This window comes from Peromyscus maniculatus, chromosome 20, assembly GCF_049852395.1.
Source record: "Peromyscus maniculatus bairdii isolate BWxNUB_F1_BW_parent chromosome 20, HU_Pman_BW_mat_3.1, whole genome shotgun sequence".
Taxonomy (NCBI): Eukaryota; Metazoa; Chordata; class Mammalia; order Rodentia; family Cricetidae; genus Peromyscus; species Peromyscus maniculatus.
Genome location: NC_134871.1, coordinates 48603290 through 48619395, shown reverse-complemented (window position 1 = coordinate 48619395; position 16106 = coordinate 48603290). Strand labels below are relative to the sequence as shown.

The 16106-nt window shown below is 55.5% G+C and overlaps 1 protein-coding gene across 12 annotated transcripts in view; it reads left to right on the top strand.

Moving 5' to 3' along the window:
* Pla2g6 (phospholipase A2 group VI) overlaps window positions 1-16004 on the top strand; it is a 40596-nt gene extending 24592 nt beyond the window's left edge. For 7 of the 12 annotated variants that reach the window (XM_015997816.3, XM_015997814.3, XM_006979143.4 and 4 more), the window contains 10 exons: window positions 978-1086; window positions 2136-2300; window positions 3904-3982; window positions 6034-6197; window positions 7791-7941; window positions 12676-12812; window positions 13163-13317; window positions 14388-14555; window positions 14982-15055; window positions 15302-16004. In XM_015997816.3, coding sequence (XP_015853302.1) covers window positions 978-1086; window positions 2136-2300; window positions 3904-3982; window positions 6034-6197; window positions 7791-7941; window positions 12676-12812; window positions 13163-13317; window positions 14388-14555; window positions 14982-15055; window positions 15302-15446 — 1347 coding nt within the window. In that variant the 3' untranslated portion in view covers window positions 15447-16004. The remainder of the gene's footprint in view (window positions 1-977; window positions 1087-2135; window positions 2301-3903; window positions 3983-6033; window positions 6198-7790; window positions 7942-12675; window positions 12813-13162; window positions 13318-14387; window positions 14556-14981; window positions 15056-15301) is intronic. The other 5 variants (XM_076556326.1, XM_076556325.1, XM_076556324.1 and 2 more) reach the window with 1 other exon arrangement.
* Window positions 16005-16106: the final 102 nt, after the last annotated feature.

The following is a 16106-nucleotide window of genomic DNA, read 5'->3' as shown; positions in this document are numbered from 1 at the left end:
CAGGGTTCTTCAAACACCTCTTCTTCTTCTTCTTCTTCTTCTTCTTCTTCTTCTTCTTCTTCTTCTTCTTCTTCTTCTTCTTCTTCTTCTTCTTCTTCTTCTTCTTCTTCTTCTTTTGGTTTTTCGAGACAGGGTTTCTCTGTGTACCTTTGCACCTTTCCTGGAGCTCACTTGGTAGCCCAGGCTGGCCTCGAACTCACAGAGATCCGCCTGCCTCTGCCTCCCGAGTGCTGGGATTAAAGGTGTAGCAGTAATCTTAAAAGTTCTTATTAATAAAATCAAACCTGAGAGCCAGGTATTGGGGTGAACACTGGAAGGTCAGAGAGACAGAACAAGCCACAGCTATCTCACCTCGCCGGATCCTCAGCTGGTTTTGTCTCCTCAGACTGGAGGCCTCTGAGTCCTCATCCGGAATGGGTCTCAGCTGAACTGTGTTGCTCCATAGCCTGAAAGCTTAACCAGTCAAATGCTTCTAGTTTCTGGTCCTCACGCCTTATATATCTTTCTGCTTTCTACCACCACTCCCTGGGATTAAAGGCTGGCTTTCTGGGATTAAAGGCGTGTGTCACCATGCTTGGCTATTTCCAATGTGGCCTTGAACTCACAGAGATCCAGAGGGATTTCTATCTCTGGAATGCTAGGATTAGAGGTGTGAGTGCCACCATTTTCTAGCCTTTGTATCTAGTGGCTGTCTGTTCTCTGACCCCAGATAAATTTATTAGAGTACACAATATTTTGGGGAACACAATACCACCACATAAAGGCGTGCGCCACCACCGCCCGGCTCTTCAAACACTTCTTAAGCCCTCACTGAGGGATGCTCTGAAGTCACTGGTGGAGGCACTGGTCTTCAAGCAGCATTCTTTGTCATGTCAGGGGACCCCAGTGTCTCCTCATGCTGCTGAGAGGCCCTGTGAGCATGTTGGTGGGTGGGGTCTTGGACCATTGCTTATTTTCTCACCTCCTATTCCCAACAGAAAGATAACTTGGAGATGATCAAAGCCCTCATTGTATTTGGGGCAGAAGTGGACACCCCAAATGACTTTGGGGAGACTCCTGCATTCATAGCCTCCAAGATCAGCAAACGTATGTGCTCTGCAATCTGGGACCAGAGTTGGGGGGGGGGGCTTAGGGACTGAAGGGGGAAGTCCCAGCTGTAAGGTATCAGACTGGCCCAGCTGCTCCCTGCTGAGTGGCCAGGAGCAGATGCAGCTCAAAGGGAGCCTCCTTCCCCAAAGACAGGGAACAGTAGATGCAGGCCCACCAGGGGCTTTGCTGAGCATGGTCCTCACCTCAGGGTGAGGGTGTTCCGGTCCCAGTGGGGGCGGGACCAGGTCCACAGCAGCAGAGCCAGCATAGGGTCATTGCATGTGCCATGCTTGTCCACATACACCCATGCTTCTTCAACGTGCTGGATGCATGCATAGACGCGCATGTGCATTGCCGCCCCGTCCACTCTGCTTAGCTCCAGAGGTACAGGAGGCAGCTTCCCTTCACAGAAGCCTACATCCCTCTGGAGGGCTTGCAGGAGTGTGGGTTAGCACGGGTGTGGCCCTGATGGTTTGACCTCTTCTCCCAGCAGAGAGCTCAGCCCCACCATCTGCCTAAACAACCTAGGTGGGCCCCTTTCCTCCTCCCTCCCCCTCCCCCTCTACCCCCCTTTCTCCTCTCTCCAGCTTTGCCCAGCCCTGGGTTTAGAGCCAACCCTACAGAAAAAGACATGGAGCCCAAGGTAGAAGCAGGCAAAAGTGCTAGTCATGGTGTCCTATCCCTGTGGCCGCTGTTCACCGGGATTGGTGCCACTGGCTGGCTCATCCCTCCAGGACTCTGCAGGGACAGACAGCCTTTGTCGGTTTTGAGAACTGATAACCATGGAGTTAGTTGCTTTGCATCACAGCTGGTGTGGAAGGAGAGATGGAATGCCCACAGGAACTAGGATGAGTCTGGCCTCCTCTTGCCATATCCCACAGTCCTCCTCGGCCCTTCCCTGGTACCAGGAGACTGCTGCCAGTCAGGGTAGTTGCCCCACACAGCCAGGTCACCTGCTAGATGGGGACCATGTGCAAAGAGGGGGTCTGACTTGCTAGTTGACACCATGTCTACCCTCTGCCATCTCTCCTTCCCAAACTGACAAGTGATTACCAGGAAGGCGCTCTTGAGTCTGCTGAGAACTGTGGGGGCCGACTACCGCTTCCCGCTCATCCAGGGGGTCCCCACGGACCAGAGCTCTGCAACAACACCTCACCCCCTCTTCTCCCTGGACAAAACTCAGCCCCCAGAGATCAGCTTAAACAGCCTAGGTAGGCCACTGCGTCCCCCCTCTCCCCAGCTCTCTCTGGGCCCTCAAATCCCAGCAGTCCCCGCTAAAAGGAACAAGGCTTCAGGGCAGAAGTAGTTGAAGCTGGGAGAGCCAAGCTTTATCAGCCAGTGTAGGCCACCAAATGACCCACAGATCCCTGAGGCCTACCTGGTCCCGTGGTCTACTGTCCCTGAGAGAATGCCCTGGACATGGGCTCAGGGTGGCCATTTCCTACGGTACCTCTCAGGTGGGCACTGCCACAGCTCTGGCTCCCTGGGAGGGAAGGGTGGATGGTAAGGTGCTGCTCGGCCACCTGGCTTCAACTCTCATTGTTTGCCTCTGTCTAGCACGAGACTTGATATGCCCCCTGCTGGCTCCTTGGATCACCTACAGGCTTTTGAGGTGGCCAAGAAGGCAGCATTTGCAGCAGGGCCTCACTGATGCCCTTGGAGACAGTCCCAGAGTAGATGGGGACCCTGTTAGGGCCTTCTGTGTTCTGGACCACGCAGGGACCTGGGATGTTGGGGAGCTAGATTCCGTAAACAGAACTGAGTCTTAGCCAGCCACACCTCTCTAACTGCGGATATAGAAACCCCAAGCCCAGCCCCTCCTGCCAACCTAGCCAGGCCTGGAGCTCTGGAGGGCAGAAAAGCCGAAATCCCTCAGCACCCCATCTTTCTCTCTCCATCTACAGGCAGGCAGTCACTCAAACCAGGCTGGATGGTAGGCCTGGGGTGCGGCAGTGAATGGGTAATGCCTGAGCCTAAAGAAGCGCTGAGCCTGCCCCCCCCCCATAGCTAGAGCTCTAAACCCCACCCCCTTCTCAAGCTGCACACCCAGGCATAGGCACTGCCCTGCACCCTGTCCCTGGCACCGTCTGCTGTCTTGCCAGCCCGTCTCCTGCATGTGTACCTTGCCTGCTCCGTGGCATGTGCCTGCTGAGGGAGGCATGCCGGTACCCACGCACCTTGCTGCCTTTAGCCTCGCTGCACAGTGGCTGTCAACCCAGTCATGCAGGGTGACTGGGGGGGTGGGGGGGGCTAGTGCACAGAGGAAGACTAGACTAGATGGAGCAGAGGGGCAGATCTGAGCCCAGAGGCATGGAGGAAGTTTAGACCTGGGACAAGGACAAGGGTGGTCTGAGGGGTGGCTGGGATGTTTCCATTCATTTGCGGAGTTGGCCCTGATCCGTGTCCCCAGGATAAAGCTCTTTTAGCTAAAGGACTGCGGTCGAGGCATGGGTGCTGTCAGCAGCGTTGGCTCTGACACAGCACAGCACACACCCGGAGGTCAACTTCAGGCTTGTAGGAGGGGTGAAGGAGCTTCTGGGAGCTAGCTGGACGATGGGAAGCCCTTCCCAAAGCAGCGGACTCCCTCCTCATCCCAGCTCACCTTTGCCTAGCAGGCCCAGGGCGTCTAGCTCAGCTTTATCCGGGAGCAGAGAGCCCCTCCTGGGGCGGGAGGGGGACCGTGGGAGGAGTGGAGTGTGAGTTCAGCCGTGGGGAGATATATAGCAGGATGGGGTGCAGTTCTGTTTGCTCTAGAGACCCATGGGGCCTGGGAGAGACCTGCTGGCCCCAGAGTGTCCTGCCCTGTCCCCACAGAGCTCCAGGACCTCATGCCCATCTCCCGAGCCCGGAAGCCAGCGTTCATCCTGAGCTCCATGAGGGATGAGAAGCGGACGTGAGTAGAGTGAGGGCCAGGCCGGGATGTGGGTCTTCCTGTGCCTCAGTGGGCTTGTTCCTCATGCCCACCGTGTGCTGGGGGGCCCTCTCCTAGCTTTATCAGCCAGTGTGCACAGTCATGGCAGAGACCAAGTCTTGGGAGCCTATGCCAGCTCATTCGTGACAGATGATGCCCCTCCAGAGACCAGGTCAGGGCCGTGCATCGGGCTCGAGCTTGGACTCATGCAGTGTAGTCTCATTGTCTTTTTCCTTGACTTCATGATTTGTGGGGAGAAGGTTGCTTGAACCCCTTCTGGAGAGATGCCTGCAATGTGCTTCCCTTCGCTGCTGGCCTCCCAACCTGCCTTCCTCCCTCCTCAGACTCACTGTTTCCCAGGCCCATCGTAGGAGGTAGGCCAGAGAGACGGAGCAGAGACAGAAATCAGAGCTTGTCGTCCAGAGGTGGAGTGTGAGCAAAGAATGGCTGCTTCAGGGCCACCACAGGGAGTTAGGGCCTGGGGCAGCTGTTCCAGCTGATCCTGCTGCCACTGGGTGGCCCTCCTAGTTTAATTTCTGCTACTGTAATAGAGCAGCAGGCAGAAGGCAGCTTGAGGGGAAAAGGAGTTTGTTTCATCTTAATATCCCAGGTGACAGCCCATCACCGTGGGAAGTCAGAGTAGGAATTTCAAACAACTAGTCACATCACATCTGCATTCGAGAGCAGAGAGAAATTGGTGTGCGCATGCTCACTTGCTTGTTTGTGCTCAGCTCGATCCTCTGCTTGTACAGCGGTTGGGACTCGCTGCCTAGGGAATGGCGCTGCCCACAGTGGCCTGGGCTCTTCCTCCCCTGCAGACTTGAACAGGCAACCCAGTGTAGGCAGTCTCTCACCAAGACGCTTCTCAGGTGATTCTCAGTTGTGTCAAGCTGACAGTTAAAGCCAGTAATCACAATGGCGTCCTTACAGGAAGTTATTAAAGCTGAGAAGAAGCCAGGCATGGTGGCACCTGTTTGTAAATCTCAACTCTAGAGACTGTGGAAGGAGGATTGTGAATTCAAGCCAGCCTGAGCTAGTGTGAGACTCTTGTCTCACAACACCAAAAAACATAACAAAATCATAAAACCGAGGGAAAATGAGCCTAGAAGGGAGGGTTGAGCATAGACTGCAATCATGCCAGGGCATGGCCATGGAGGCCTGGCTACTTGTGTTTTCTGCCATCTTTGAGACTAGGCTAGGCTGGGCAGGAGTGTACAACCTTAATAACACTGAGACATGACATTGTCACCTACAGAGTTCACACACAAGATTGTATTGTAATTGTATTATAACAGCAAAATTACACATGCGCACACACACACGCACGCACACACACACACATATCTTATGCTATGAGTCCGTTTATGATTACACTCATAGCTGTCCTCAGCCACGTACAGCTCCCAGGCTGCAGCTTGGCCAAGCCTGCTAGAGTGTTTGACTCAGAAGGCAAGCATGGGACTTCATGCCATCCTCTTCACTTCTGAGCCCCTTTCCAAGATAACGATAATAAAGACAGTAGAGAGGAGCCTCCTCAGAGGGGCTTGGGCCAGTGAGGTGAGCTAATGCTGCCTACCCTTCCCCAGTCCCAGCACAGACTTTCCTTTCTCCCTCCCACCTCCTCCCCTGATCCTCCCTTGAGGAGCGGTCCCTGGCCCCTTACCACACACTGACCCAGCTGGAGGAAACCAACCCTTCCTCCCCTTCCATGTTTACTTCCAACAGACTGGGTCAGGCCTGGAGCTGACCTGCTGAGCTGAATCACTGCTGTGGTCACAGAGCCCCGACCCTGCTCCCCACCCCACTTCTCATCCCACTTGCCCTCCTGTTCCTCACCCTGATCCCTACCCTGACCTCTACCTTGTTCCCAGCCTTCGCCCCTTTCCTGCCCTTCTGGCTCCATACGCAATAGCAAGTAGGCTCCAAGGCAGGCCCTGTAGCTTTGTTCCTGCGTCCCCTGCTGTGCAGAAGCTCAGGGGACGGGCCAAGAGTGCCCTCATGAGACCCTTAGGTCACTGCTCTCCTCACTGCAGCCATGACCACCTGCTCTGCCTGGACGGAGGGGGCGTGAAAGGCCTGGTTATCATCCAACTCCTCATCGCCATCGAGAAGGCCTCGGGTGTGGCCACCAAGGACCTCTTCGACTGGGTGGCAGGAACCAGCACCGGGGGCATCCTGGCCTTGGCCATTCTGCACAGTGAGCACAGCCTCTGGGGCATGGTGGGGTGGGCAGGGCAGGCAGAGTACAGAGCTGGTTTAGGAGGGTATTATGTATTAGTGGTCCTCGTCAACCCCCACACTCCCGCAAGACAACCGCACAGACCCCGCCAGCTGCTGCCAGTAGACACGCCTTTGAGGGTGGCATGGGCGTTTGGGGATAACGCGTGAGTCACAGGAGGCCAGAGCCCTGGGCTGCTTGGATAGCACAACTGTGGGAGTACCCAGGCCAAAGCATTCCCCTAGACTCTCAGTCCATCACCTCACAGGCCGTTGGCCTGCCTCCTTTGGTCTGGCCTTGCAGAAGTACAGGCATTTGTCTACCTGGAGGCTGCCACATAGGGTTAGTGTTACCATTCGAGTGGCCTGGGAGTGACTAGCTGTTACTGCTGGCTGACTAGACATTCCCAGAGGAGGGCTCAGCTGCATCCCTATAGGCCTTGTCCCTGGTCTCCACCTCCCCAAGTGGTACACCTTGCCTGGCTGTTGGTCAGAATCTCTTTTTGCTGAAGTACCTGTCAAAATCAGGATCCTAGTAACCCAAAGCCCTGGAGGCACCAGAAGAGGACACCTCCCTCCACCCTAAGAGTAGGCACCATGAGAGCTCATGGACTCTGAGGATGTGGAACTGAGTCTTGACTTCAGAAAGCTCCTGATGAGATAGGGATACAGGCACCTGGGCATCTGCTGGGCACTGGGGTGAGGCCATGGGGTCAATCTAGGGACTTTCAGGAATATGGGCACAGCCATCCCAGGGAGCTGTCGGCAGCCATTTCCTGTGGGGCTCTGAGAAGATAGTCTTCTACTGTTGGGAGCTGCTGGTATTTGGTCATCAGCGGTGATCTATTGGCAAATGCTTCATTGATGTGATGATGCTCACCATAGTTCCGTGGGGTCAGCCACAGGGAATCTGATGACCGGGAAGTCCTGCTGTACATCAGACCAGAGCCGGGGGCGGGCTCCAAGGAGTCAGCCCAGCTCTCCCCCGAGTCCCCCCTGGCCTGTGAAAGGAGAGAGCTGCCTCAGGACCTGCTCTACCCACAGTGCATGGGGGGTCTTCCTCCTGCAGAACAGGCAGAGGTGCCAGCCCATCTTCAGGTTGGAGGAGCTGTGGCAGGAAATGAGAAACTGCCCAGTTTAGCCTCAGACAGGCACAAGTCCTGCTTCAGCAGGCCCCCTGCTTGCACACCTTGAGGAGCTTGGGAGGTGGCTGGCACCTCCTCCCCATAGCCTGTCTGGCCTGCAGGCTCAGAGATAGTGCTGTTCCGCTTTTACTATGACAGGGAAATGGGACTAGTTTTTGTACAATTTTATGTCCTCAGAGCTCTTTTTAGTAATACAGATTTAGGTAGAGAACCCTGAAAAGGGGCTTTCTGCCCATGTGGGTAGGTTTTATAGAAGGGCCCGGAAGTTCGTGTTCCATTGGCCCTTTGGCAGGTGTACCCTTCACCACCTCCTGCACCCCCAAACCCACCCGTGCCTCCTGAGGCTTGCAGCTGTGTAGCATGCTGCCATCCCACAGGGGCCTTGCACACCACGTGGGGTCTCCCCAGCTCTCATCTTCTCTTCGTAGGTAAGTCCATGGCCTACATGCGTGGCGTGTACTTCCGTATGAAGGATGAGGTGTTTCGGGGCTCACGGCCCTATGAGTCGGGGCCCCTGGAGGAGTTCCTGAAGCGGGAGTTTGGGGAGCACACCAAGATGACAGATGTCAAAAAACCCAAGTAAGCCATGTTCCCGGCCTGCCCAAATCTGGGGAGCAGGACAGCCCCTCGTCCCGTGTAGATGAGAGGCTTCTCCTGAGAACATGGGGGACTGTGTGCGTGCATGGAGAGGAGAGTGGGAGGGCAGAGCTGGTGGCTGGAGCTTCCTGGAGAGAGCAGGCCTGCCTTCTCCAGGCCAGCCGGACAGCTTTGGCAGGCCTAGGGACTCCTTAACCTTCCGTGGGCATTGTCACCCCGTCCATGCTTGTTCCCTGTTCTGTCACCTGGCATCTCTGCTGGACCAGCTCCGCAGTGCCCGTGGAGGGGCAGGAGGAGGAGCACCTCTCCAGAAAGGCTGGAGAGAAGTAAGCTAGACCGCAGCGGGCAGGGAAGCTGCTGAAGAGGCCGCAGAAGAGCCTGCAGCATGCTGCAGCTGTGAAGACGGGCTTGCAGCATGCTGCAGCTCTGAAGACATGTGCCTGCAGCATGCTGCAGCTCTGAAGACATGTGCCTGCAGCATGCTGCAGCTCTGAAGACATGTGCCTGCAGCATGCTGCAGCTCTGAAGACATGGGCCTGCAGCATGCTGCAGCTCTGAAGACATGTGCCTGCAGCACGCCCATATTCTTGGCCAGGCTATGAGCTTAAAAAGACAGGAGTGTGCCAGCCTTGTTCTCTGCAGCCCTGGCCTCTAACGCAGACAGGCCACTGAACAGTGTCTGTCACCCTCCTGAGTGACTAGGAGCAAGAGAAAGGGGACTGCCTGGAGGAAGTGGAGTGTAGGCAAGGCCCAGCAGCCTAGGGTTTGTTTTTTTCCAGCAGGGGGCTTGTTTCTTCCTTCTTTCTTTTTGGTTTTTTTGAGACGGGCTCTGTTGCATAGCTCTGGCTGTGGGGTATTGTCTTGATTAATGGCTGATGTAGAGGGGCACAGCCCCTCCAGGAAGGTGGTGTTGAGTTACATGAGAAAGCAGTCTGAGCAAGTCAGTAAGCCGCGTTCCTCCATGTTCTCTGCTTCAGCTCCTGCTCCAGGTTCCTCCCTGACTTCCCTGAGAGCTGTAAGCTGAAATAAACTCCTTCCTCCCCAAGTCGCTTTTGGTCATGGTGTTTATCACAGCAATAGAAACCTTCACTAAGACACATAGTATATTGAATTCTGGAGTTCATTTGTTTGAGTTTGGAAGACCTCCCTATGAGAGTGGAACGCTGCAGCGCCCACTATATTACTATTTCAGGACCTATGTGGCCTTTTATGTCTTTCAGCGTCTGTTTTATGAAGTTGGGGGCTCTAATATTGGCACACAACTGCTGTCTGTGGCTCCCCTGGAGGCGTTGGGTCTCTTCTGTGTGGTTCTGCCGGGTGCCTGCCTGCTGGATGTTGCTGCCCAGCGTTAGATGCTCACATGTACCACCTGGTTCTTCTGGTGGGCCTGGGTGGTGTCTGCCAGCCTCTTTCTTTGGTTTTAGAATCCGGAGTCATCGTTCTGACTTTTGCCTCTCTAGTTCGTCCCCCATCGCCCGTCTCTCTCCTTGTGTGTGCGTTTCCTCTGCACATAAGTTAAGCCCATATTAAATGCATGCTTATCTCCTCTAGATCTTTTAACTTCTCTTGCATTTTCTTTTTAAAATTGTTAACATTGCTTTTAGAGACAGGCAGAGACAGACAGACAGAGAGAGACAGGCAGAGAGAACAGAGGTCAGAGAACAACTTTCAGGATGCTCTCCTTCCACCACGTTGGTTCAGAGGCTCGGTCTCAGGTCGTCAGGACTTGCAGCCAATGCCTTTACCTGCTGAGAGCTAACCAACCAGCCCTCTCTCAAAAATTTTCCCCCTGTTTTCTTTTTCTTTGAGACAGAGTTCTTTATATAACCCTGGCTTTCCTGGCAGACTGGACTCGAACTCACAGAGATCCACCTGCCTCTGCCTCCCACGTGCGCTGCTATACCTGCTTTCTGCTGTTCGATCTCCTTGTGTTGCCATCGGGAGAATGTCTTACCTGTTTTTCAGTCCACTAATCTCTCTGTTGCTTTATTATTTAGCCTCTCTGTTGATTTTTTAAAGAATGTTCACGAACATAGACAGATGGGTGTGTGTATACTCTTGCTCCTGAAACACTCTTTGGTCTTCAGGGTCATTACCAATAACCTCTGTCCCCTGGAAATATCCCAGGGCTTGCTCCGCAGTCCCTGCTCAGCGCCAGTGCTTGCTCAGTGTGCCTCCAGCATGGCAGACAGCAAGGCTGTTACCAGCCTGCATTTGTTGTTAGCTGTCCCGCACATAGCTGCGCTGGGTCTGCTGCAGCCTGGGCGGGGGTTTGGCGGTCTCTAGTCTGCCTTGACTCAGGGGGGGTCTTCCGTCACTGAGCTCTGTCCCAGCTCTCGTGGTGACTTCTCCTGTGTGCCCTGCCCTATTTCTCTGTTTACTGTCTGCACTGTTCTTGGTGTTGAAAATGAGATTCTTTAAAACTCTGTAGGAATAGCCCCTTCCTACAGAGGGCTTCGTGCCGTCCCCCAGGTGTGCAGACTTGTCACCGTCTCTGCCACCTGCATGGGATTGTTGTCATGAAAGCGTTGTGATTTTGCCCAGATGATGTGAGCACCAACTGGAAGTTCTCAGGCAGGCCAGCCGCACATTCTCCATCCTTGGTCCATTCTAGGGTTTCTTTTCCCTGTGACCTCCAGGGTAAGGAAGGTGCATGCTGGGGCTGGAGAGATGGCTCAGGAGTTAAGAGCATGGGCTGCTCTTGTGGAGGACCTGGGTGTGTGATTCCCAGAACCCACTTGGCCGCTCCCAGCCATTTGTAACTGCGGTCCTAGAGGCTCCGATGTCCTCTCTGGTTCTCTGTAGGTGGTGACACACATGTGCACAGACATGCATGCAGGAGAAACACCACACACAGAAGAAAGAAAAATAATTAGGTTGTTTGTTTGTTTAGAGACAGGGTTTCTCTGTGTAGTTTTGGTGCCTGTCCTGGAACTCACTCTGTAGACCAGGCTGGCCTCGAACTCACAGAGATCCACTTGCCTCTGCCTCCCAAGTGCTGCAATTAAAGGTGTGCACCACCTGGCTAAAAATAATAAGTTTTTTAAACAAAGGGGCGCGTTTGTGTCTGGCCTGTTTTTATCCTGGGAGTATAACCTTTTGGAGTCCCAACCCAATATAGCAAGAGTCCCCGTTCGACCTCATCTTTGGTGGGCTTTTGCCCTCCTTTATTGTCAGCTGCCCTGTCCTTTTGAACAGTGTTTATTTTTCACTGTGTATGTGGTGTATGCCCATGTGTGGGGGTGCCTCCCTGGTGCTGGAGTTACAGGCAGTTATGAGCCTCCTGACATGGCTCCTGAGAACCAAACCTGGGTCCTCTGTAAAAACAGGAAGCACTCTTAACCACTGAGCCTTCTTCTCAGCTCCTCTTAGGCTTTTACGATCAAAACCGGGGGCTGGAGGGACGAGTCAGCGGTCTTCCAGAGGACCTAGGTTCAATTCTCCTCATTCACTGACACAGTGTGCTGCTCTTGCGGTTAGATCGCCTCTGTAACAAGCTGTACAGGGCGATTAGCTGCCGCCGCCGTCACCGCTGAGAGCTCCTGCAGGATGAACTTCCTCTCCGGCTGGAGCTCCCGGGACCAGGGCTGTGCAAAGATCTGAACGCACTCTAGTTTGTAAGGGTGTCTGCCCCTTTGTGTCCCAGGATTAGGAGGAGCCTTCTTCCTTGTTATTTTGTGTGTGTGAATGTTTGTCCTGCACGTGTGTCTGTGCACCACTTACGTGCCTGGTGCCTGCAAAGGCCAGCAGAGGGCATCAGATCCCCTGCGCCTAAAGTTCTAGATGGTTGTGAGCCGTCCTGTCGGTTCTGGGAATCGAACTCAGGTTCTCTGAAAGAGCAGCAGGTGCCCTTAACTGCTGAGCTGTTTCTCCAGCCCCCCCACCCCATACACACATCCTGGGTGAGGGGAGGCCTTTTATAATGGGCTGTTGGAATGACAGAAGAAATGAAAGGAAGGTGTCAAAGGTCACAGTGGGGACACACCCCCCACTCCACCCCCACGCAATGTCCTGGAGCTGCAGTCTGCTCACTGCTCTCAGGGGCCCTTCAGAGGGGAGCAGTCACACCTGTTGTGTGTGTTTTTTTTTTAAGATTTATTTATTTATTATGTATACAGTGTTCTGTCTGCATGTACCCCTGCAGGCCAGAAGAGGGCACCAGATCTCACTACAGATGGTTGTGAGCCACCATGTGGGTGCTGGGAATTGAACTCAGGACCTTTGGAAGAACAAGCAGTGCTCTTAACCTCTGAGCCATCTCTCCAGCCCCCCACACCTGTTGTTTTAACAGCTGACAGGGTGCTGGAGGCCCTGCCCTGAGCCTTACTTCCCTTGTGTACCCTGTGTCTTGGCACTCCTGCCCCCAGTAAGTGCCACCTCAGTTGTTCTTCAGTGCCATGCCACCCTCGGAGTCAGGAGTGACGCTTTATGGCAGCTGGCTTGCCGATGGACAGTGACGTTGTCCCAGTCATCTAATAACGGGTGCTGCCATTGGTGGCTGTGTGGCCTGTCTCCTGCCCTGGTGACCTGGGGTGGATTTCCAGAATGGGTTATTGGAGAGAGGGAAACGCCAAAGTCCCTCCGTGAAGCCACCCAGGTCCACGGGAGATGTCTGTAGGAGGACAAGGAGAAGCCCACTTAGAGCAGGGGTCCAGGGCATAACCTGGCGAGGAGATGATGGGTGTCTGGGCCAGCTCTCCTCTGTCCTCCCTACAGGGTGATGCTGACGGGAACACTGTCTGACCGGCAGCCAGCGGAGCTCCACCTCTTCCGGAATTACGATGCTCCAGAGGCCATTCGGGAACCTCGCTTCAACCAAAACATTAACCTGAAGCCCCCAACTCAGCCCGCAGGTCAGAGCCGTGTATCTGATGTGTCTGTGAGAAGAGCTAGCCGAGGCTGGTGGGGATGGGGGGTCACAGACCAGACACTGGACGCCCTCCCCACCCGCATCACTGCCCAGGTCTTGGTTGGCTAAGGGCAAGCGTTGCTGGAGGCCGTTAGGCCTCGGAGAGTTCAAGAGGCCCCTGGAATCCACAGTGACAGACAACCTTTCATCAGGATGGCAAGACCCAGCAGCAAGGCCCTATGGGTCCTGTTTCTAGAGACTTCCTAGTCCCCCTCTTCCTGTACTCCCCCCTGCACCTGAGATCTGAAGGGACAGGTCTGATGTCATTGAGCCCCCCTCTTTTCCCACCCCTAGACCAGCTGGTATGGCGGGCAGCCCGGAGCAGTGGGGCAGCCCCAACCTACTTCCGGCCCAATGGGCGCTTCCTGGACGGTGGGCTGCTGGCCAACAATCCCACACTGGATGCCATGACTGAAATCCATGAGTACAATCAAGACTTGATCCGCAAGGTGAGAACCCTCTCAGGTCAGTTTGGACGTGACCATACACTGCTTCGATACGTGTCCTCGCCCGTTCGTACAACACTCTGGCAGCAATCATATCTCACACAGAGCCTATCTGACGGGCAGTGTCTGTGCTGGGAGACTTGTGGTCCCATCCACTCTGAGCACAGAGAAGGCTGTGATCAGTGGCCCGCACCCGATGTTAGTGGGGAGGGCAGTGTACATCTGCCACCACCCAGCCAGGACACACTCGCCTTGCAGCGCTTACAATCCTGTTGGAGAGTCTCCTGTATGTGTCAGTTCTGGGAGAGCACCCTGCAGAGGCAGGAGGAGGACCGTGGGGGAGGACGGAGGTCTGGGGAAGGACTCCTGAACTGGGCACCCATCCTGAGGCCCAGGGCAGTGCAGAGGCAGTGATCCAAGGGCAGGCCGTGGCCCTTACCCAAGTTGTTAGAACAGAGTAACAAGGCCCGTGTGCCAAGGGAGGTAGAGTAGTACCATGGCTGCGCCGATGCTGCCTCAGTTTCCCGACCTTCAGCTGGTAGCGGTGCCTGTCGGAATGCCCTGGGGACTCGGGATGCCGTGGTCTGTGTGATGCTCAAAGGGCACCTAGCCAGGTGTCCAGTGCCGCCTTCCAGTCCCGGAAGTCCCAGCGCAGCCCCGGAGCACTGATATGCACCCCCGGCAGATAGAGTGGGTTCCCGCAGGAGATCAGGCAGTCTCAGGCACGTCCAGTAGAAGTCAGGGCCTATGAAGGATGAGGAGTCGGGGTCCCTGAGTGAGAAGGAATTCCATCAGGGTCACCCAGCATGGTTGAGCAAGTCCAAGGCGGCCTCCATCAGCTCAGCCTCAGCACCTCCCCCACCTCTTCTGTCCTGATGGGGTGGTTGTCATGCCTACACCAGCTGGCCCAGGGAGCGGCTGCAGGGGCCGTCCAGGATTCAAATCTGGGGTGCTCTTGCTCACGGCCTAGTCTCTGCCCCTCACAGCCTTGCACCTGGCCTTGGCCTCTCTCTGACCCACCGATTCCTACCCGTGGAAATTCCCTCTGACTACCTTTGTCCTGCTCATCACAGGGCCAGGGCAACAAGGTGAAGAAACTCTCCATAGTCGTCTCTCTGGGGACAGGAAGGTCCCCTCAAGTGCCTGTCACCTGTGTAGATGTCTTCCGCCCCAGCAACCCCTGGGAACTAGCCAAGACCGTTTTTGGAGCCAAGGAACTGGGCAAGATGGTGGTGGACTGTGTGAGTCACTATCCTTTCCTGGGCCCTGTTCCCTCAGGGTCTCTACCTCTGGCCAACGCCTCCGCACGGCTGTGTCGTCCCTGTCCCTGTCTCCTCTGGAGACAGCCCAGACTCAGTCTCCAGGCTGACCGGGTCCCACCGGGTTTTCAAACGTTCTTTGACTATCATCTCTGTCTCCACACAGCCATGTGGAAGGCCAGAATGCATATGGACGAAATCTGTAACTGGGAGGAGGGGGTGGCCCTCGGTCACTACACTCATTGCCATTCAGAGATCCTGAATGGATTCTGCCCAGCGAGGCCAGGCACTGAGGCCCAGACAGACCTGTTCAGAGTCACTCCGCTAATAAATGGCTAGAACCCAGGGATCTCGGAGGGTGGGTAGCAGGGCACTGTGGCCTGGCCTTATGGGGACTGCTTCCCTCAGTGCACAGATCCAGATGGTCGGGCCGTGGACCGGGCCCGGGCCTGGTGCGAGATGGTCGGCATCCAGTACTTCAGGTAAGGTTCCGTATGGCCTGACCCCCCCCCAGGCCTGGTGAGCCTCACCTACCCCATCTCACCAACAGAGGTCCCTGCCCCTCAGGTACGACCTGAGACTCATTGACACACATGCCCGCCAGCCCTTGATGTGGTCTTTCCCAGCACCAGGACAGTACTCTGTTCCCCAGGCCCTCCCCAGCCCAGGCTCTTGTCCCCACCCAGGCTGAGCCTCCTGGGTAACCCTCTCCTCCTTCCTCCCGACAGACTGAACCCCCAACTAGGATCAGACATCATGCTGGACGAGGTCAGTGACGCGGTGCTGGTCAACGCCCTCTGGGAGACAGAGGTCTACATCTACGAGCACCGGGAGGAGTTCCAGAAGCTTGTCCAGCTGCTGCTGTCGCCCTGAGCCCAGGCCCTGCTGCCAGGGATGCACCAGCACACTGAGGGCCAAGCGGGGCCGGGCAGCTAGCTCCGTGTCCACCTGAGGACTGGCCTCAGAGCACAGACAGGTTCCCCACAAGGCACCTCTCCTGACCCTTCTGCACTTTGCCACTCGAGGCTGAAAGCCTGGAGTTCCCTCAGCCCCTTTAGCCGACTGTGAAGGACAAACCAGCTCCGTCAACTGCCCCACATATAAGATACACGTGAGACCAACACTAAGGTGCCCAGTGTGCCCAGAGGGTCCTCCCAAGTTCCCTGGCCACTGCAGCCCACCCCTTCTTCCCACTTCCTGAAGTCAGAGACTAGAGAAACGGGATTCCACCTCATCATCTGGTGAAGTCCAGGCTATTGAAATCCAGCCCTGTTCGACTTTGCCCCTCTGCACCTGCCAGCCACCCCACCTTAATTCAGCCCTCCCAGCTCCCAAAGGTCGATCCTGTGCGTGCTCTCTTCTCTGCAAGGAGAGAGGGGAGGGGCTGGGGCCGCCTCAGCTGTGAAATAAACGGGTTTAGACCCAAGTCCACCTGTGCAGTGTGTGCCATAGTGTGCGTGTGGCCTGTCCCCAACCCTGCTCCTTCAGACATGATCGGTACAACCTCTCCTCTGGCCCTGATAACAGGCCAAT